This window comes from Tachysurus vachellii, chromosome 1, assembly GCF_030014155.1.
Source record: "Tachysurus vachellii isolate PV-2020 chromosome 1, HZAU_Pvac_v1, whole genome shotgun sequence".
Classification (NCBI taxonomy): Eukaryota; Metazoa; Chordata; class Actinopteri; order Siluriformes; family Bagridae; genus Tachysurus; species Tachysurus vachellii.
The window spans coordinates 17973665-17993999 of record NC_083460.1 but is presented as its reverse complement, the minus strand read 5'-3'; the positions used below and the strand labels follow the sequence as shown (position 1 = coordinate 17993999).

The following is a 20335-nucleotide window of genomic DNA, read 5'->3' as shown; positions in this document are numbered from 1 at the left end:
AAATGATTGTGCCTTTCCCTCCACCAAGTGATGGCACTATTCTAGCAACAGATTCACTACTGAGAAGAATTCTCAAAGTCAGTCTTTGATAACTGACTTCATGATGAATGTTTTGGAAGAATTACAGTAAACTGTTTTATAATAGGGGCCAAAGGAGCCTTTCAAATTAACTTTCAAGTTGATGGTGTTGGGGATTGCACTGACCTCAGTTTGATCCATTGTTACTCTCGCTTTCTGAATATATATCCTAGGACTGAGATCTGAGGCACATGATTTTCACATTTTTCTCCTTTCACACGAAGTACATACTTCAGAGGTTTGGCTAGCACCTTCTTCACATGGCTTTCCAAAAGAAAGCATGAAAACATTCCCAGTATCTAGTACAATTAATTCCTTAAAGACAGAGGGGATATTAGAGCACTCTTAAGGCATTAAGCAATACTCAAAATAGCCAGAGGGGATGTTAAATATTCTCTAATCACCCTTAAGAATGTTGATCGAGTAATTCTGAGCTCAGGGTTGCATGCTTCCTCCAGTTGTTCAAGGCCGTCTGGGATGAAAGGCAAAGGATATTGATATTGATATTGGATTGATGCAGTGTCAAAAGTCCACTTGTTTTAAGGAAGGAAGTGAGGAAGAAATATATCTTTGTTTGAGTGCCTCAGTGGTCTACCAGGTATACATGCCAAATACACAACCATAGGGTTGATGAGGGACTAAATCCCTGGTCTTAGTTTTTCTGAACACTGGTTCAAATGTTTTCCTTTGTTATGTGTTTGGTGTCCACAATTATCTGAGTACCTTAGATGGTGAACAAGTTTAAACTTAGAACAAGGATGTGCTTCCCAGTGGTTCAAATAAAGGGGTCAGAATAGTGCTTTACACGTCAATTTGCTTATTTTCTTAATTGCTATTTACTTAGAATTCCTGCAGCCTTGAGTGCAGGTTTGTTCCATTTGCTGCCAGCATCTAGCATTCTGAACTCAAGTGCATATTCATCTGCATCTCCCCTGAGAGCCATTAAGATGTTCTTGTTGTTCTCAGAGCAAACAGCCTTGAGCTACTTACGTCTGTTGCAGCTCAGGCAGACCTGTGCATCCATGATCAGCAAAGGCTTCTGTCAGGCAGATGGCAGACTTGGATGCAGGTTTTCTTTATTAAAGAACCACGAATCCAAAACTAAAATCCAGAAACAGGGTCAAAATTCAGACATGAGTCATGTGTTCACTAAAGAGGCTTAGTGACTTTAAATGGTAAGAACACAACACCATAAAAACCAAAATAACACTAGACTTGTAAATAAATAAAAATAGTTCCTGGTTTATGTGCCTAATATTATTTATATATTATGGGATTTGATTGACAACACGAACAAAATGCGCAATATTGTTAATCTCGGCCTAATTTTACAACAGTCTTTGCTCTTGTCTTCAGGTGCTGGTGGAGTTCCAGGACTGCTGCAACCAGGCGTCTTTCACGGATACCCTCTCAAATCTCCAAAAAACCCAGGTATCATGTTTACATTGACTTCAATATCCTCACCATATACTGTCACATTTCAAGCACAGAAAAGAGACACATGGCCATACAGATAGCAATCGGTTTATTCATGGCAAGTTCATATTTTTCTATATTTACCGCAAATGCCAGTAAACATTGAATTTTTTTACTTATATATTTCATGTAACATCAAGGTGTTCCCTCTCTATTCTAGTATATTATCCTTCAGTGCTCACAAATTTTCAGCCTCATTACGGACACAACTACATGCACTTCTATGGGCACAATCCAATGGTTATATATGGTGCGTTGACCTGTAGCACTTTATCGAATATACTGTAAGGTTCTCTTTTTGGGGCCAGCAACATGCCCAGAGAGGGAGTAACAATCCACTATACTGTTGGCATAACTTAGGTGATATACTGTAAGTATTTAGACTGTCCATGATTGAGGCCTCAAAATCAGAACTATATCTTGTTAATCAACAAGAAAATAACGTGTTTGCAATGGATTGTAAAAATTGATTTTTGCATCTCCAGCATACTTTTTGCGATTTTTAAAATGTATGTACATACATTACACTATTGGGAATCAATTAATTAATATTATTAGGTGTGTTAATTGTCCCCTTGAACATAATGTATTTTTATCCCAAACCACAGTGTTGAGAAGATCAAAAGAGAATATAATCTAAGATGAAAAGATAATGTTTGGAGATGGAAATGTCTGATTTTTAAGAGTAACACCAGCTTGAACTATTTGTTTCCCAGGTTTGGGAAGATTAGATCATGCTTTAATTGGAGTCAGCCGCACATGCTGTACTCATCGAATTTTACACACTTCCAGGTTTTCCTTGGAGACTTTAAACTTAATGTTTGACCTTTAGGCCTAAAGTATGATCTTAAGCCAAACCTGTTGTAGTTGTAGAAAATGCAGCATATAATGTATGAGTACTAACCTCATCTCATCATAAATGACAAAAATTTAATGTGTACTGTTTATGGAAAAATGTCTTATTATCAAAGTTACAGTATTGTACATATATTCACATGTACTTCTAATATGTTGTATACAGTACATAATAGTGTTGTCCATCACAATTCTCTAGGGAAGACTTCAGTTTTCTTATATAAACTTTTGTTCTAATAGGTGGATCCCCTTATGCTGGTGGCAGAGTTCCATATGGTATAGTGGCACTCCTTCCTATAGAGTACATGCATGCATAAGCTCTTTCGTAATTTACTCATTGATGTATTATATGTTGGCATGTTGCCTAACTGTCACGTGCTATGCTTCAGGTTATGGTGGCTTTGGTACAGGGTCAGGATTACCTGGTGGCAAAGGAGGAGCTGGCTCAAAGCCAGGCTACCCCACTGGCACTGGTGTGTAATAAGCATAAAGAGTGCATGGTTACATAATACAGCGGTTGCAATGAGAATAATGCCACGTTTATCACTGGCTGCAGATTCCTGTTCAACACATTCAAGCAATGAATGAAGCTAAGAATGCATGGTTACTGGCTTATTTATCCTCTGTGTATTTAGGTGTGGGGAACTTGGGGGTCTCAGCTGCACAGGCAAAAGCTGCTAAGTACGGTAATGTCTCACTTTTAATTCAAAGGTTGATAGCACTGCATTCTCACATTTGATGGGGATAGAGGAAGCAAATTTAATGCTTGAGCTGTGAGCTGTTCATACTTGGTAGTTTTGCTTTATCTGTCTGAACAGTGTGGTCTCACTGCAATGTGGTCTCGCTGTAGCTCACAGGATGTATTGTGTTGGGTTAAGGTTAAGAGTCATCATTTCTTCTAGGCCTCGGAGCCGGGTTAGGAGGGGCTGGAGGTGTTCCTGGAGCTGGGTTAGGTGGGGCTGGAGGTGTTCCTGGAGCTGGCTTAGGAGGGGCCGGAGGTGTACCAGGAGCTGGTGGATTTTACCCAGGTGTTGGAGGTAAAAATATTAATTCATAAAAAACTTGGGAGAACCTTACACTGCATGAATCTGAAATAGTTATTTTGGGGCAGTGATAGTTCAGAAGATAAACACTCTGGGTTACTGATCATAAGTTCAGGGCTACAAGTCCCAATCCAGCCAAGCTGCCACTGTTATGCTCTTGAACATGGCACTAAACTTAAATCTACTCCAGAGGCACCTTATCATTTCTGACTTCCTGAGAAATTGTGATATGCATAAAAATAATTTCACTCTATTATAATGTAAACATGATAAAGGCGTCACCTTCTTTTTGATCAGGTGTAGGTGGTCTTTCCCCAGCTCAAGCCAAGGCTGCTAAATATGGTAAGTATAAAATGAATCATTTTAACATATGGCACAATATATTGGAGTTACTGGTGCTCATCATATGGATTCATCAGGTGCTGGTGCTGGGTTAGGTGGAGCTGGAACTGGTGCTGGTTTTGGTGGAGCTGGAACTGGTGCTGGTTTTGGTGGAGCTGGAACTGGTGCTGGTTTTGGTGGAGCTGGAACTGGTGCTGGTTTTGGTGGAGCTGGGATTGGTGCTGGTTTAGGTGGAGTGGGAACTGGAGCAGTTTACCCTGGAACAGGAGGTGAGATAATGGAATCTTCTAATCCTGCTTGAGTACCACTTACTTTACTGAACCATATAACCACTTTGAAGCACTAAAAAATTTTAGTAATTGTAACCCATGAGCATGACAGCTTTATTATATAATATTATCACAATATAAGAAACATTGTTGAGTCTAACCAGCTATTTTGTGTTTGTTGTGTCATTCAGTAGGTGCAGGAGGACTCACGCCTGCTCAGGCTAAAGCGGCTAAATATGGTAATCATTACTTAATGATATATTTTTTCCTCAGGAACTGTATTTTTCCTTTACAAAATGTTTAGCATAAACTTCAGTGTTTTAACAGAATAGCTAATGTCCACACCAGAGGTTAAAAAGACTCATATCAGGCAAGCAGATGGCTCAAAGGCACTTATTTTACTCCATGTTTAATTTCCAAAAATGCACAGGGTATATGACCAATATCTCTCCTGATTGGCCACCAGCTCCTGCCAAACAAAGTGTAGCTGAATTCCCTTTAAGTTTGGGCATAATAACGCTGCACATGCACATTTCTGACCAGTTCAAAGGCAATATCCTTAAAACAGCACTGATTGTGAATTAATATTGCAAGATTGTGACTCGTGACCCATGGCAGTTTAGGAACCTCCTAATATAGAGTATTTTTGTCCCCTTAGTCAGAACGCATGTTTCTTTCAGATGTAGTAAATCCTACATACAGTAGCTTTAAACATTAATAAAATGATAATATTACAAATGAATCATACCTGCTACTGCAACCAGAGGTTACTAGGCTTGAATTATTCCTGTTGCACTTTTCACTAGGTGCTGGACTTGGTTTATTTTTGGGAGGTGCAGGTGGAGTCCCAGGTGGAGTCCCAGGTAGAGTCCCAGGAGCTGGTGTTTACCCTGGTGTAGGAGGTAAGTCAAAACTATTCTCCTTCCAATTATGTATTATGGAATATTGTCTCAGCCTTATACTAATTACTTTTCTATTCCCTATATACAGGTACAGGAGTAGGCTTTGTACCCGGAACTGGAGGATTCTTTCCTGGAGCAGGTAACAGAGAGAGAGAGAGAGAGAGAGAGAGAGAGAGAGAGAGAGAGAGTGACTCACACATGGGGATGAGTTTTGTTAGATCATGATATCTGGGTACAGGTGGCTCTATGTGGCCACAGCTGATGAGTTTCTTGTAGTTGACACTGCCTTCTAGTGGCCACAAAAGAGACAATAAAATAAGTTGTACACCTTTAACAAAGTCTCTATCCCACTAAAGACATTAATTAATATTCCATATTTCCACTTGCAGGAGGTCTTACACCCGCGCAGGCCAAAGCGTCTAAATATGGTAATCCTTCTTCATTTGAGCAACAGAAAATGTCAAAAAAAAAAAATAATTTATTCAGCTTATTCAGCTCAGATTTGTCTACCAGTGAATGTGTGTTGCTTTAATACAATCTCACACCAGCAAAACTAATGTTATTTATAATCTATTATAGTATAAACTAGTATAATAAACTATTATTTTAGCATTATTATTAGTACAGTAAACTATTGAATACAGTATAATAAATATAGCAAACTAAGTATACTACACATCAGTACTTTTATGTTATAAATATATTATTTCATAAATTCCTTTAAGGAGCTGGTTTAGCTGGAGCTGGAACTGGCTTGGGTGGTAGTGGTGGTGTACCAGGTGCTGGAGGAGTTTTCCCTGGAGCAGGTGAGAGAGAACAAGACAGACAGACAGACAGACAGGGGATGAGAGAAGACAACGACTATTTCAAAAGCATGTGTAGGGGGATGGATGCAATTAATTTAAAAGAAAATTAGAAAAGTAGAAATCTACAAACCAGTGACACTCCACAAAACAAAAGAACAGTCACAAACAACAGTCTGAACACCAGGTACTTTTTACTGCGATTGAAAGATAAGAGAGAGAACTATGTCTGTTTTCTTATAACAATATATTTGTCACCTGAAGCCTACTGTATATCACATTGGTTACCAAACGTCCCATGTTTCCATCATCTGACTCAGTTACACTGGTTGCATCCAGTCAGTGTAAATATTTTTTACTTGTACATAATATAATGCCTTTAGAATAGAACTGGTCACAGATAACAATGTACTGAAGCTCTCTTTCACTTCCATCACAGGGGGTCTCACACCTGCTCAGGCCAAAGCTGCTAAATACGGTAATCTATCTTCCTTTATGAGCAACAAGCAGACAAATAGACAAAACTGATCAGACACCAAATTGGAACCTGAATGTGATAATAATTTTCTTATGGAACTTTCACAAACCAAGTTATAGCTGAATGCCTAGGTTTGATATCACCTGACATTTTATTGATTTTTGGAGTAAAAAAAATTGTTATTGTAACAGGTAAAAAGTTTGGATGCTCTTACACAGAATTTATTTAACTCCATAGGCCTGAATTGACTAATTAGAGCGTCAGGACAATGATCTAAATCATAGCTCAAAATCCACTAGGAACTATTACAGGAAATACAAGTTGAAGCTTTTGGAAGCTTTTGCATAGAGTCATAGTTCCTGTTCCTCACTTATATTATAGCAATTAGCAATATTATGGTATAAATGTGCTTATAAGAATGTTTAATATGATTCTTGATTCATTTCCTTTAAGCAGCTGCTGCTGCTGCTGGTGGTGGTGGAGCTGGAGGTGGAGCTGGAGGTCTACCAGGATCTGTTTATCCTGGAACAGGAGGTGTGTGAGAAAGAGAAGGACATTAAACTGACTAACATAAGATACAGTTGAGATTATGTCAAAGATTGATGGTATAGCTTTTTATACTACTGCAGTAATATCGACGTTTACAAATTCAATCTTGTAAAGAGAAAAATATTCATTTGTAATGAAAATGCATTCCCTCATTTTACAGTTCTCTCACCTGCTCAAGCCAAAGCAGCAGCTAAATATGGTAACATTATCACTGCTCGAATATCATTTTCTCTTGAAATGTATTGAATCATTTTATTGAACTTGCTTATTTACACAAATTAAGTAAATTCAGAAGTGCGGCTTTGGTCTTAGGTGCTGGTGGTACTAGAATTGGTGGTTTCGGAGGAGTACCAGGATTAGGAGGCCAAGGAGGTAAGAGCAGACTTTTATTATGTATTATATTATGTCAAATATAACAAAGAGCCATAATTCTGTGAGCAACTAAGTTCAATATATTATTGTCTGTTTTTTATTAGCAGGATACGCTGCAGCAAAAGCTGCAAAATATGGTACTTACAATAAATTTATTATCAAATATTAGACAAATACTATTTTATCTACAGTATGTATACAGGACAGTATATAAACTTCAGAATAATGTATTTGTTATTGATTACATCTTTAACGTATACTATAAATATCCACTCTTATATCCAAATTCACCAAACTGAACAAAAATTAAACTACACAGATTTTTTACACTCTTGTGTAAAAGCTTTTTGAGTCAGAAGATGGGTCAAAACAAACGCTATTTTCATTTACAGGTGTACCAGGTGGTGTACCAGGTGGTGTACCAGGTGGTGTTCCAGGTGGTGTTCCAGGTGGTGTACCGGGTGGCGTACCGGGTGGCGTACCGGGTGGCGTACCGGGTGGCGTACCGGGTGGCGTACCGGGTGGTGTACCAGGAGGTGCATTTTGTTTCATAGTTGTTAAAATAAATAAAAATGCTGCTATACATCAATAAATTGTTTAAGTAGAAGTTTTGGTCAACTCACAGAAATGAAACAAAGGCTTTGTTTTACTTTGTGTTGTTTAGGATATCCTGCTGGTGTTAAGCCACCGAAATATGGTAATTACTTTTATACAGGATTAACAAAACAAATTCTTATTTCTTTAAATGTTTACACTGTGTTCTTTACACTTTCCAATGGTGATTCACCTCCAGACATGATCTTGAGGCTAATCCTAACCCTAACCCTAATCCCCTAACCCTCTCTCTGAAAGTGAAGTAAAAGTGATGATCCCTTAATGTCCTTGTGTTGCTCAGGTTCAGGTGTTCTTGGTTATGGTCCTGGTGGATTGACGATACCTGGAGGTAAACACAATGATCTTTAATGCACACATGTTCAGTATGTTAATAACAATTCAGCTATAAGTATACATACATAAATAATGCATAAAATTTGAAACATTTACCCACTGCGGTGTCTTCTCTTTGTTAATATTAATCTTATACCCTGAAATCTCTTAAAGCTTTAAACTCCACTCATATTTAATCCCCTAATGCTCTGAAGTCTGAAAAGTAATGTATAAAATAATAGAATTTGGGAACATAACCTTGTCTGGTTGTTTCAGGAGGAGCTGGTACAGTGCAAGGAGTCGTTGGAGGCACAGGAGGAATCCCAGGAACAGCCACAGGAGCTGGAGGTAATTCATTAGAATTATTATTCTAATAAAAAAAAAAAATAATAGTCCATTATTAAACCAAATTCATGGGACATTTTTGTTTTAAGAATTTATTATTTATTGTGTATCATTGCAGAAATATTTAAGGGTCAGTCAGGTCATTTAAAAATTCTTAGATGTTGAAATGTCCAGAAGAAAAGCACAATTCCAGATTTTATTTATGCCTGCTTAGGAAATTACAGATAAAATGATGGAAATAAAATGATCATGAGATCCAATTACCAAAGAAAACACTTACATGGTATGAACAAAAGTGAAGCGATTAAAATAAATAAATCAATAAATAACAATCAGGACTTATTTCTTTATAGTATATCCTGGTGGAGTTAAACCACCCAAATATGGTAAGATTTACTATTATTATATTCTTATAATCTTACAATTCATAATATGTGATAAAAAAATAAAGAGACATATTGGACATTACATTTAAAATTAGTCATCACAGCTATCAAAGCTATAACCCTAAAATCTCTCTAGGAGTCGGAGGAGGTACCGGGACTGTACCAGGAGCAGGCGGAGTACCGTTGCCTGGAACAGGGACTGGATTTGGAACTGGAGGTAAATGATGAGAAGAAATGTGACACATTTATTTGAATCATAGGAAAACAAACAGTCAATAAACAATGTTTTTTGTTTTTGTGGCCATGATTGTTGACATGCTGTAATATTAATTGTAAAAGCTGACAGTGTTTGATGTTACACTAATTTGCACTTTCTGCACAGCTGCTTCATCTATTTCATTTAGACCTTTCAATCACATGGGCTAAGAACCTTCAGAGATACACAGATATATACTGAGATACACTAAAGGAACTGTTCGTGCCGTCAAATTGGAAAATTAAGAAAAAATAGGAAAACCAATTGAGATGATTAAAGCACTAATTCTAAACTCATATTTATTCTTTACAGTATATCCTGGTGGAGTTAAGCCTCCTAAATATGGTAAAAAAAAAAAAAATTAAAAAAAAACACTTTTGATTTAACATACCCCAAAATAGGAAATAAGACATATTTAAAAAAATATTAACCATATTTTAAAACATTGCTCTCTTGGAGGTCAAGGAACTGTAATAGGAACAGGAGTGGCACCATTGCCTGGGACTGGGACTGGAGGAGTACCTTTACCTGAAGCTGGAGGTAAATGAGGATACTGACATTTCAAACAATTAATATGTAGTTGCTAATTCCTAATCACTGGCTGGTTCTAATTCTTTATTCAATATATATATATATATATATATATATATATATATATATATATATATATATATATATATATATATATATATAAATGTGTGTGTGTGTGTGTAAATGTCATTTTATTATATATAATAATTTAATAATTTTTTAATCTGTTTATTATTAGTCTTTACAAGTCAATACCATATCATACCATGTTACTATAAATGATCTATTTCTGTAGAAAGAATTAAATATTATAACAAGTGCATTAACAATACCCCGAGAACTGCCTTGCGGCCAGAGCCATTCTGTAAGAGGAAATTAATTAATACCCCCTGACCAATCAGATTTGAGAATTCAAGTGAGAGAAATGAATAAACAATGATGTCAGACATCATGAGAGCTTCCATGACAGTTGAGGTTTATGACACAGTTTTATTGTAATTTTATATGTATATCTAATAAACATTATATCAGTTCCTACCAATTCACACTTAAACAATTCAAGGTTTCATTTACTTTGTAAAAATTACGACATTGGCTTAAGGATGCAGGTGATGAAATGCATTTTATTATTTGCAGGATATCCCGGTGGAGTCAAACCTCCTAAACCTGGTATGACAACTCGTTCACCCTGACACGTGGCCCAGCTTGTGGACTAACACTGTAGATTATAAACTTCATATCTATTGTCATGCAACAAAATGGTGTTTGTAACAGCCATCTGTATAAACTTGTTTCTCACTCATAGGTGTACCAAGTACAGGCATTACTGGAACAGATGTTGCAGGACCTGGAGTGGGTGTTTTGCCAGATGGAGCTGGACTAGTTGTTCCAGGTGGCACTGGATTACCAGTGAAACCAGGTACCTATAGTACATTTATCTCTAATCCAAATGAACACACTATCCAGCATTGCTGTTCTGTCAATGACAGGATCTGTTCTTTTTTGTAAAGCAAAGGGCCCAACTCTGCCCCCTGGTGGAACTGTTGGTCCAGGTATGGTACTTAACAATCGAACATTTCAGTTATTCTCTCTTTAATCTGAAAGAATAATGACTGAATAGCTGAAACATCTGAATTCTTACCTATTATATATCTTTGGTAATAATGTAAAAGAGATACAATCTAATGTGTAGATAGAAGCTAAAGTTCTTGTTAGTGCATTCAGACCATAATACAGATTTACAGTCAGACATTGAGCTACATTATGAGGCTTCAGTTCTTTTGGTCATATTTTGTACCTGATGTTTTATATAATATATTCAAACCTATGAGGATATGGCCTCAGTTCAGTGTATTGTACCTTGAATGGTGATGTTTTTACCTTTTAACACAGGAAAATTTCAGCTAGTTATTCTCTTAAGAGCAACTGCTGAGACCTGGAGAGTCCATTGACATATACATCAGCTGCAAGCATTTGTATCTGCAGCAGAATGATTGTGTCTTCTTGCTATCCTGACCTCTTTATCAGAGGTCTTTTTTATGCTAGCGTGCTAAACCTTTGCTATTTTACTATTTCTCACTTGCCACGTTACTGCTAAAATGCCCCTTTTTAGCTGATTCACACCAATACGCTACTACTTCATGGCAGTGCCAGTGGCTGATATCAATGCTGATTATGTCAACAGCTATCAAGCTAGTCACCTCTTTATTGCATTTCCTTAAAAAATGCAAGGGTTGAAGGTGGAACCTGTTGTTTCTTGACAGGACCGACGGCTAGTGTTGAAACTGGCAAACCTCCTAAACCCAGTAAGATCGCCTATGTGTCATGAAACTTTGTGATAAATGTTCTGCTTTTCTCTAGAAAAATGTCTCTTCCATTCACATATCTCTGTTTCTGTCTTCCATTTGCACTAACCATGCAGACCATGCAGCTAACTCATGCTTGATGTGGACACGGCATGCTTTTCATTAATACTTTGGCAAACCTTTAGATGACAGGACTGTGCGATTATTTTGGGGAGTACTCAGATTGTGGGTCTTACATAAGTGTCTGATTGACCTAAAAACTAGTGTCTTGTCTGTTATAGAGAACAGAAAAAAGGAGGGAAATATTAGAGAAATATGACATAATATCGTCAGTTCATTTACATGATGTAGTTAGAGACATAGAATAAAGTAGGTTATCAGCTATTTCCCCCTTTATGTTCTCTTGTTGTCTAAGCATCTACGTGTCTTTTAAGAACATTTCTTCTGCTTTTTGTTTGCAGGTACAGGAGAAATACCTCAAGGTATTTATTTCATTCTGACTGGAGTTCTTGTATTAAGGGTTATGTGTAAAAATAGCTAGCTTGCTCATCGCCACTGTAAAGCTGATAGAAAGATCCACATAACATCAGGTTCAGGTTAAAGTTACGTGAAAACAAATACCACTGAATCAAAGTCTCAAGACTTAAGATTTTATTTGTCACTTACACACAGTTATATAGCGTATATACAACCTACACTGAAATACAGTAATAAATATTATAATAATAAAGACATGTATAATATAATAAATACTAGAATAATCAAAAAAAGTGGGGCACGGTGGCTTAGTGGTTAGCACATTCGCCTCCCACCTCCAGGGTCGGGGTTCGATTCCCGCCTCCACCTTGTGTGTGTGGAGTTTGCATGTTCTCCCCGTGCCTCGGGGGTTTCCTCCGGGTACTCCGGTTTCCTCCCCCGGTCCAAAGACATGCATGGTAGGTTGATTGGCATCTCTGGAAAATTGTCCCTAGTGTGTGATTGTGTGAGTGAATGAGAGTGTGTGTGTGTGCCCTGCGATGGGTTGGCACTCCGTCCAGGGTGTATCCTGCCTTGATGCCCGATGACGCCTGAGATAGGCACAGGCTCCCCGTGACCCGAGGTAGCTCGGATAAGCGGTAGAAGATGAATGAATGAATCAAAAAAAGTAAATTAAAAATAGGATGAATAGATGATATGTTGAATGTTTGTTGAATGTTACATGTAGTAACATTGATGGAGTCTTTATGGACTTGTCACATAATATAGCGGACATGAGGACTGAATAAACACAGTTACACACAGTGGCATTGTGTTTTATCTGTAATCTGTGTGTATTTGTGTGTATCTGTGTGTATGTGTGCACACTGTGTATGTTTAACATTTTGTGTGTGCAGATTATTATGTCTTAGGGCAATAAATAAATGAACCTAAACAGCCTAATAGAAAATATATAGATACTCAGATTTACATGACCTATAACAGTATATAACTATATTTCTCTTGACAAAAGTTTCTTTGGGTTTGTTTTGTTCTTTTTTAGATGGTGCAGGTATACAGACCCCCACTGGCAGTAAGTACTGTACTGTAGTTCTACCTGTATATTAGGAATTGACCACTGACTATTTATTTTTTCTTTTCTCCATATTTTCTTGTGCCTGATTTAACAAATTTTTTTTTTTAAACAGCTGGAGTGAAGCCTGGTGGTAAGTGCATCAACATGATCAATATGTGTCCACTAGAGGGCACTGCATTTAATTTCATTTTATTCATTTTTATTTATTTTTTTTCAGAGTATCAATTAAACAATATTTATTTTAAAAAAATGTAATTCTTTATAATGCCTTCACATTTATCATTGCAATTTCTTTACCTAAACTTGTATTTTCTTCAGGTGCAATTCTTAAACCTCCAAAGACTGCTGGTGCAGGTTAGTGTTTTCTTTTTCATAAGAAATTTTCCAGTTTTTAACCCACACATTCAAGACATTGTGCATTTTCTGCAGGTCCAATACCGTACGGTGGATATGGTGAGTGTTTGTTTTATAATATATATTTCAGAATAGAATGAGTTCATATGTTGGAATGAATTTCAGTGGATTTTCCCATTTACCCAGATTAGCTGTTCTGATTTTGCAGGAGCGTGTCGATAAAGTGTATTTAAAAAATACAAAATCAGCTTTGCTTAAGTGTATTTATGGATTGTAAATAAGTAAGAAAAGACTTTATGTTTAGAAAAGCCAGTTACTTTAGTTCACTTTATAGTATAAAGTATAATATAATAGTATAAACAAAATACCCTGAAAATGTCAATTTCCAAACATTGTTTTAGAGCAATTTCGAAAAAAAGGTAATTTTTGCCCCAACAGGGCAAAATGGTTAAATAGGGTTTCTTGTCACTTAGGTCCTTATCGAGGTGTTGCTCCAGGAGGATTTGGAGTTCTCCCAGGAGCCAAGCCAATTACAGCGCCAGGTATAACAATGTATAAAGGCCAAAAAGAGAAAGATCAGTAAAGTGAGCTGTGTCCTAAATGGTCAAATTCAGGGTTTACTTCAATGCACTTTGCCCCTCAGGTGCAATTACATACTTTTCTACCTTTATGCTGTTTAATATCAGTAAGAAGTCAAACACCACCACGGCTGATACAGACCCAGTAACAGGTTAATAATCAAGGCAGACACCAATGTGAGGGGATTAAATTTAAAAGTAGAAAAGTAGCTAAGACAAGAATACAAAACTAGAGTAAAAAAAAATTATAGAAATCAATGGGCCAAAAAAATTGTTAGTAAGTTCATTTAAAGCACAGTGAGCACTGCGTCACACTGACTTGGTGTCTAATGACTGAAGGTGTGTGTGTTTAAAACTCTGTTGTTGAAGAAGGTGCCAAGTGCTCTGCTAGGGATTGTGTGTATGTATGTGTGTGTGTGTGTCTGTGTCTGTGTATGTGTGTGCGCATGTGTATGTGTCTGTGTGTCTGTGAGTGTGTGCATGTGTATGTGTCTGTGTGTGTATTTGTGTGCGTGTGTCTGTGTGTGCGTGTGTCTGTGCATGTGTCTGTGTGTGTGTATGTGTGTACGTGTGTGCGTGTCTGTGTGTATGTGTGTGCATGTGTCTGTGTGTGTGTCTGCACGTGTGAGTGTGTGTGTGTCTGTGTGTGCGTGTGTCTGTTTGTGTGTGTGTGTGTGTGTGTGCGTGTGTCTGTGTGTGTATGTGTGCGTGTATGTGAGTCTGTACATGTTGTGGGTCTGTGTGTTCGTGTGTCTGTTTGTGTGTGTGTCTGTGTTTGTGTGTGCATGTGTGTGTCTGTGTGTGTGTGTTTGTGTATGTGTGTGTCTGTGTGTGTGTTTGTGTGTGTGTCTGTGTGTGTATGTGTGTCTGTGTGTGTAAGTGTGTCTGTGTGTGTCTGTGTGTGTGTGTCTGTGTGTGTGTGTGTTTGTGTGTGTGTTTGTGTGTGTGTCTGTGTGTGTGTGTTGTGTGTGTTGGTCCTCCTGACGAACAGATATCCAAATTCTTATAAGTGAAAGTATTAAAATATTCTGAATTAATAAAATAAAATATAAAAATATAAAATAAAATAAAAATGAATAAAATATTATGAGTGTCAGTAAGCTGAAAGTTATTTATCCCGTTAACATTTTGTACAATCTATTAGGTTAAAAAAAAGCCACCAGGAACATACAGCATCCAACGGCTCAGATGTCTGTGTAACATCAGGAAATTATCCTGAAGATTGTGTTCAACAAAACAAACAAATCAAACCGTTATCCAGGAAATGCCATCAACACCATATAGTTTTCTCTATTTGAGTTTTCTGTTTTTTTTCCAAATCTCTGACCTAATCATCATTTCCTCGGTAATTGCTTTGTCTATTTAATATGTTGTAAGATCTGCCAAGGTTCTACGTTATTCAGACATCTGAAGTTTAGTCAGAAGCAGTAAAGAAGTAGTATTTTTATTTTTAGAAATTGAGCCATTTTAATGGTTCTTTTTCAGGTGTTAATTATCCTTCTGGTGTCGGCCTTGGACCAGGTGGAGCTGGTGGGAAACCATTCAAACCAGGTAGATCATCAGCTCATTGAGATTATATCCAATCATGAATAAACTCAGGAATGTACCACTGTGTGTAGACCCTAGAACACATTTTAGAAATAATGGGAACATCAGTATGGTAATTCTGCTCTAGATCTGCTTCTCGCTGTTTGTAGACTGTAAGAAGTTCAAACGAAAAGGAGGAAATGTCTGATAATAACTCCCTGTGGAAGGCCTTTACCGGATGAAGTTTAGTTCCTAACGGTCTTTGCTAAATTAAGCAGCAGTTTATGTGCAGTCAGATCCTCTGTAGTGATAAAAAAAAATCTCTGGTGAGGAAATGAATGCTTTTACTGTGGAAGCTTTACTGAATATCTGTCCAGTGTTCTAACGGTTTTCTATATAATCTCATCAGGCTACGGCTCATTGGGCACTGGATATCAGCAAGGTGAGAAATTTTCAGCAAAACTCAAAATCAGTGCATATAATGTACATACATCATATAGTGCACATACGAACCTGGAGACTGAACTTATATATATTACAATAAATCTGTGTGGAAAGATACTCAGACTGATGCTCGGTGTTAGTTTGATTCGGTCCATTCAGCTTAGTGAAACGACCTGCATACAGTTCAGTGTTATTTTTGAGCAAAGGACATTATTCAGTAGAAATAAATGAATTATTTTATCACAGACATAAAAAGACATTCAGTGCTGAACATCTCTTGTTTATTGGTAAAAAGAGTTAACAATCCTGCTTGGTAATAGATGATTTATTGCTATTAACTTCATTTTTATTCATTTCATCAATCAATACATTTGATAAATAAATTATCCAGTTGTAAATATTGTGCAGTCGGTGTGGTCTTCATCTGATTTCAAACAAAAATGGCAAGCTGTTAAAAATAATATATATATATATATATATATATATATATATATATATATATATATATATATATATATATATATATATATACTCATTTTCTTTTTCACACTACATTAATCTGTTTATTACCTTCATTTATTACTAAAATACTGAATACTGATATATATTTTTAATTCTCCATTTCATATTCCCATATTTCATATATTTGGTAAAGATCATTAGAGTATGTAGACGTATCGCTGTAGTATATAAATCTATATAAATCTTTCCCAATAACAGGCGCAGTTGCTCCAGGAACCTATGGAGGATATCCACAGGCTTATCCAGGTAAGAAAATCAGAACTATTTTATTTGTACTTTATTTGTAAGTCACAATGCAGTGAGGAATTAATATTAGAAATTATTATTATTATTGTATGATTCTGTTGAATTCCTGAATCTGACTGGTCAGGAGGAGTGGATTAATTATCTATTAATTAATGATAAACTTTTGGATTGAGTCTTTATAACAGAACAATGGTGGGATTTGGTAACTGATTGGGTTTGTTATTTATTGTTCAGTCACCTTTTAAATTGAATAAATAAGAGATGGGACTGTAAGCCTTAGATCAATGACAACACAGTGCACTAAAAGGAGAACATCTCCATTCATCAGACTCTGTAGCCTGGTTTGTAGCACGGTGACTTCTTCTCCATGAGGATTTGACCATAATGATCATACTGTAGACAAAAATATGATAAGAATATGATGAATGTTAGGTCTAAACGAATAGTATTGCAGTCAGTGATGTCTTGGGCTTGTTTTAAAGAGGTTCTGAACTGTGGACTTTGCACTAATGTGTTCTCTATAAACAGCAACATAAAAGTGAGATTTTTTTTTCTTCAAAGATACACAATACAGCAGAAGTTGAATGTGATATTCTAATATTAGGGAACATTGTGGTTATGGAAATCCACCACATACAGAAGGGATGTAACTGAATATTTTACTCAGAATAATAGATAATATGTAAGATATTATAAACAGATACAAATAAAGACACGAATAATTTCAGCTGTTGTCAGTTTTTACAATATTATAAACAAACTGGCTCAAAATTCACATATGAAACATTCCATCACTCCAAAAAAAAAAATCATTTTGAGTATTAACTCATTGTGAATGTTTTTATTCAGACTTAAATAAGTTCTTAAACAAATGCTGCTTAAAATAGACAACAATTACCTTCATTAGGTAACAGGGTTTTGTGTCATTATACACAACTTTAAAACTACAACACAACACTTAAGCCTCTTGACTCAAATCAAATTTGACTATTTGTAACAGTTCTACTCTAAAGAGCTTTTATAAATGTTTATGTTGCTTCAGTTCAGGTGCCATGAAGAGCTCATGTAGATCTCTCACTAAATAAAGTACAAACAATGCCACAAGTTGCATTGCAAATTTTGTAAAAAATAATAACTAACTAACTAACTAAATAAATAAATAAATAAATAGCTGCAGCAAAATCAAGCATTTCTGGCTGCAACAGACAAAAAAAGGCAGCGAATCAAATTCCTGGACTGGTTTTCACTAAATGATCAAGTAAAACAATCCAGGATTATTTTATATTAAAAGAGGATGTGGTTCACACTGTTTACTATATTCTACATCCTACAGCCATGCATGAGCTAATTTCTAAGAACAAGATATGAACAGAATTTATTTTTCTCGTAACATTGGGTTATTTATGTCATGGTACAAAAGATACGATGGTAGGCTGATGTTGTTAGATATTCATCAGAGTTACACTCAGTGTGACACTTCTTTCTCACCCCTTTGGTATACATTTAAAACTGAGCACATTTACCCTTGTTCCGGAGTAGGACTGGGACTGTGGCAGTATTGCGAGATGACAGGTAATGACAGAAAGCCTGACATTGGCTCAGTGTTGTAGTGCACAGAAAGAGAAAGAAACAGATTACTGACTGAAACAGAAGCTGTATATTAAATCATACTACAGCTCAACTATTCTCATGAAGAATTAACTTCATATAAAAACTTAAATAAACAAATATTTTGTACGATATTTTATCATGTGTCCATGGAAATGTTCTAGCTGTTAGTAATTGTAGTCTTGTAGCACTAGAACAAAACTAAACTTTGTCTCTGTTGATTTAAATGACAATCATTCTGCAGAAAATTGTATAGAATTTTACATTTAAATCTCAAGATGGACCATATTTTAAGTCCTTATGACCTGAACAGATTAAAAGATTAAGGTCTGCTCTTTAGGATTGTGTGCAAGAGCAGGAGGAGAGTATTTTAGTATTTTACAGACTTGTGGACTAGAGATTATTTCTCAGCTTCTTTCTCTTTCTGTTCACAATGTCAGGCTTTTTTAGGACACTGACATGCCATCAACTTACCAGCAAACAATGAAGCAATGACAAAACAAATGTACTCAAATGTTTCTCTGCTCCATATAAAAAGCAAAAATAAGTCCCATGTTTCACATCTTTCTCAGATATATTAGCTCAATGTGTATTTGGTTTACATATGAATTAATATGAGATCCCACAGTAAACTATTTAACGTTTATTAGAATTCTTGATTTCCATATTGGTTATATTTTAGCTCCTGGGACACTTTTTGTTTTTTATCCTGAACTTCAGTTAAGCACTTACCTGCATGAAGATGCTGATGGTGGAAACAAAATATTAATGGTTGTTCTCAACCTATTAATATCTGAATCCTGTGGGAGTTTGATAGACTTTTGCTATTTGCAATGTAAAATCATACCAGGTCTTGATGCAAATATCATGCAAAGTGAATGAATGAATTTGCACCATATGGCAGTCATTATTACAGACTGTGAAACCTCACACTGGTCTGATATTATACAAGCAATTGTCTATTGTTATTATATGCTTTATGACTCAGCATTGAGCTTAATGTTGTGTCTTCAAATATATTCCTGCTTATTTCCATTAAACAGAAACATGACTTCCCGACTCTCTGCAGATGTGCATGTTGACTTATAGTCAAGTACAATACACTGCTTAGCATTAAGAACCTTAACAAGAGATTTAAAAAAAATATATCTTTCCAGTAGCTTTGTGGTAAATGTATTTAATACCGTCTGCTAAAGAAAGTAAAAAGTATTTATGGGTTTAGTATAGAATTAGCTCTTCACTTATGTTAGCTCTAAACGGGAGAATGTTATTTCCTGCTCATTTGGCTTGTATGCGCATGATCAAATTAATTCAAGCTAACATTTAGTCAGTACAGTCTGTAGTGTGGAGGACATGATAGTATGCATGCTCTCCCCATACATCTGAGGCTTTTCTGGGTACTTTTCTGGGCAAAATTATGCACTGTAGGCTGATTGGCATCTCTAAATTGTCCTGTGTGTGTGTGTGTGTGTGTGTGTGTGTGTGTGTGTGTGTGTGTGTGTGTGTGTGTGTGTGTGTATGTGTGTGTGAGATTGCGCCCTGTTTTAGACTGGCATCTTGCCAAGTGTCTACCCTGCCTTATGCCCCGAGTTTTCTGGGATAGGCTCCAGGTTCCCCATGGCTTAATAAAATAAGCAATATAGAGGACGAATAGATGGGAATTTTTGTGCCATTATATACAAAGTCACTTCAATCAGTTCTACCTTGTGCTTTTATTTAAATAGATTAAAAGTAATGAGAAGACACAGAATGACTGCCTGGACTATGACAGATAGGTTAGACTGCAATGACTGGACTATTATATAATAACAATTTTCACCAGTCAACACATTGATGTTTAGATCTATAGATGTTGACGTTTACGCTCGGTGGTGTAAAGGTTTAGTCGATGTGCAGTTCTCTTTGTTACTGTTTTGGTAGTAAAGCTTTATGGTTGTTGCACCACGTGCAGATTAATGCTATGGTATGCTTCTAGTGTAGCTTTTAAAAACAAGCTGAACATATGAGGTAGAAATCAAGCATACAGTCTTACATGATTCCAGCTGCAACAACATTTCAACCTACAGCTCATGCTGCATCACATGCAA

The 20335-nt window shown here is 36.3% G+C and overlaps 1 protein-coding gene across 14 annotated transcripts in view; it reads left to right on the top strand.

Moving 5' to 3' along the window:
* The window catches only part of elna (elastin a), a 53080-nt gene that overhangs the window by 29383 nt on the left and 3362 nt on the right, over positions 1-20335 (top strand). For 2 of the 14 annotated variants that reach the window (XM_060875572.1, XM_060875566.1), the window contains 38 exons: positions 1435-1509; positions 2650-2685; positions 2799-2882; positions 3045-3095; positions 3312-3446; positions 3750-3794; positions 3872-4063; positions 4255-4302; positions 4870-4965; positions 5054-5104; positions 5355-5393; positions 5691-5771; positions 6208-6246; positions 6700-6780; positions 6956-6994; positions 7108-7167; positions 7272-7304; positions 7560-7703; positions 7832-7864; positions 8063-8110; positions 8371-8442; positions 8793-8825; positions 8962-9042; positions 9394-9426; positions 9541-9621; positions 10249-10281; positions 10418-10531; positions 10623-10664; positions 11376-11417; positions 11879-11899; positions 12937-12966; positions 13082-13099; positions 13288-13323; positions 13399-13422; positions 13797-13865; positions 15387-15452; positions 15838-15870; positions 16593-16640. In XM_060875572.1, the coding sequence (XP_060731555.1) occupies positions 1435-1509; positions 2650-2685; positions 2799-2882; positions 3045-3095; positions 3312-3446; positions 3750-3794; positions 3872-4063; positions 4255-4302; positions 4870-4965; positions 5054-5104; positions 5355-5393; positions 5691-5771; positions 6208-6246; positions 6700-6780; positions 6956-6994; positions 7108-7167; positions 7272-7304; positions 7560-7703; positions 7832-7864; positions 8063-8110; positions 8371-8442; positions 8793-8825; positions 8962-9042; positions 9394-9426; positions 9541-9621; positions 10249-10281; positions 10418-10531; positions 10623-10664; positions 11376-11417; positions 11879-11899; positions 12937-12966; positions 13082-13099; positions 13288-13323; positions 13399-13422; positions 13797-13865; positions 15387-15452; positions 15838-15870; positions 16593-16640 (2286 nt within the window). Of the gene's footprint in view, positions 1-1434; positions 1510-2649; positions 2686-2798; positions 2883-3044; positions 3096-3311; positions 3447-3749; positions 3795-3871; positions 4064-4254; positions 4303-4869; positions 4966-5053; positions 5105-5354; positions 5394-5690; positions 5772-6207; positions 6247-6699; positions 6781-6955; positions 6995-7107; positions 7168-7271; positions 7307-7559; positions 7704-7831; positions 7865-8062; positions 8111-8370; positions 8443-8792; positions 8826-8961; positions 9043-9393; positions 9427-9540; positions 9622-10248; positions 10282-10417; positions 10532-10622; positions 10665-11375; positions 11418-11878; positions 11900-12936; positions 12967-13081; positions 13100-13287; positions 13324-13398; positions 13423-13796; positions 13866-15386; positions 15453-15837; positions 15871-16592; positions 16641-20335 lie in introns of all 14 variants that reach the window. The other 12 variants (XM_060875578.1, XM_060875567.1, XM_060875568.1 and 9 more) reach the window with 12 other exon arrangements.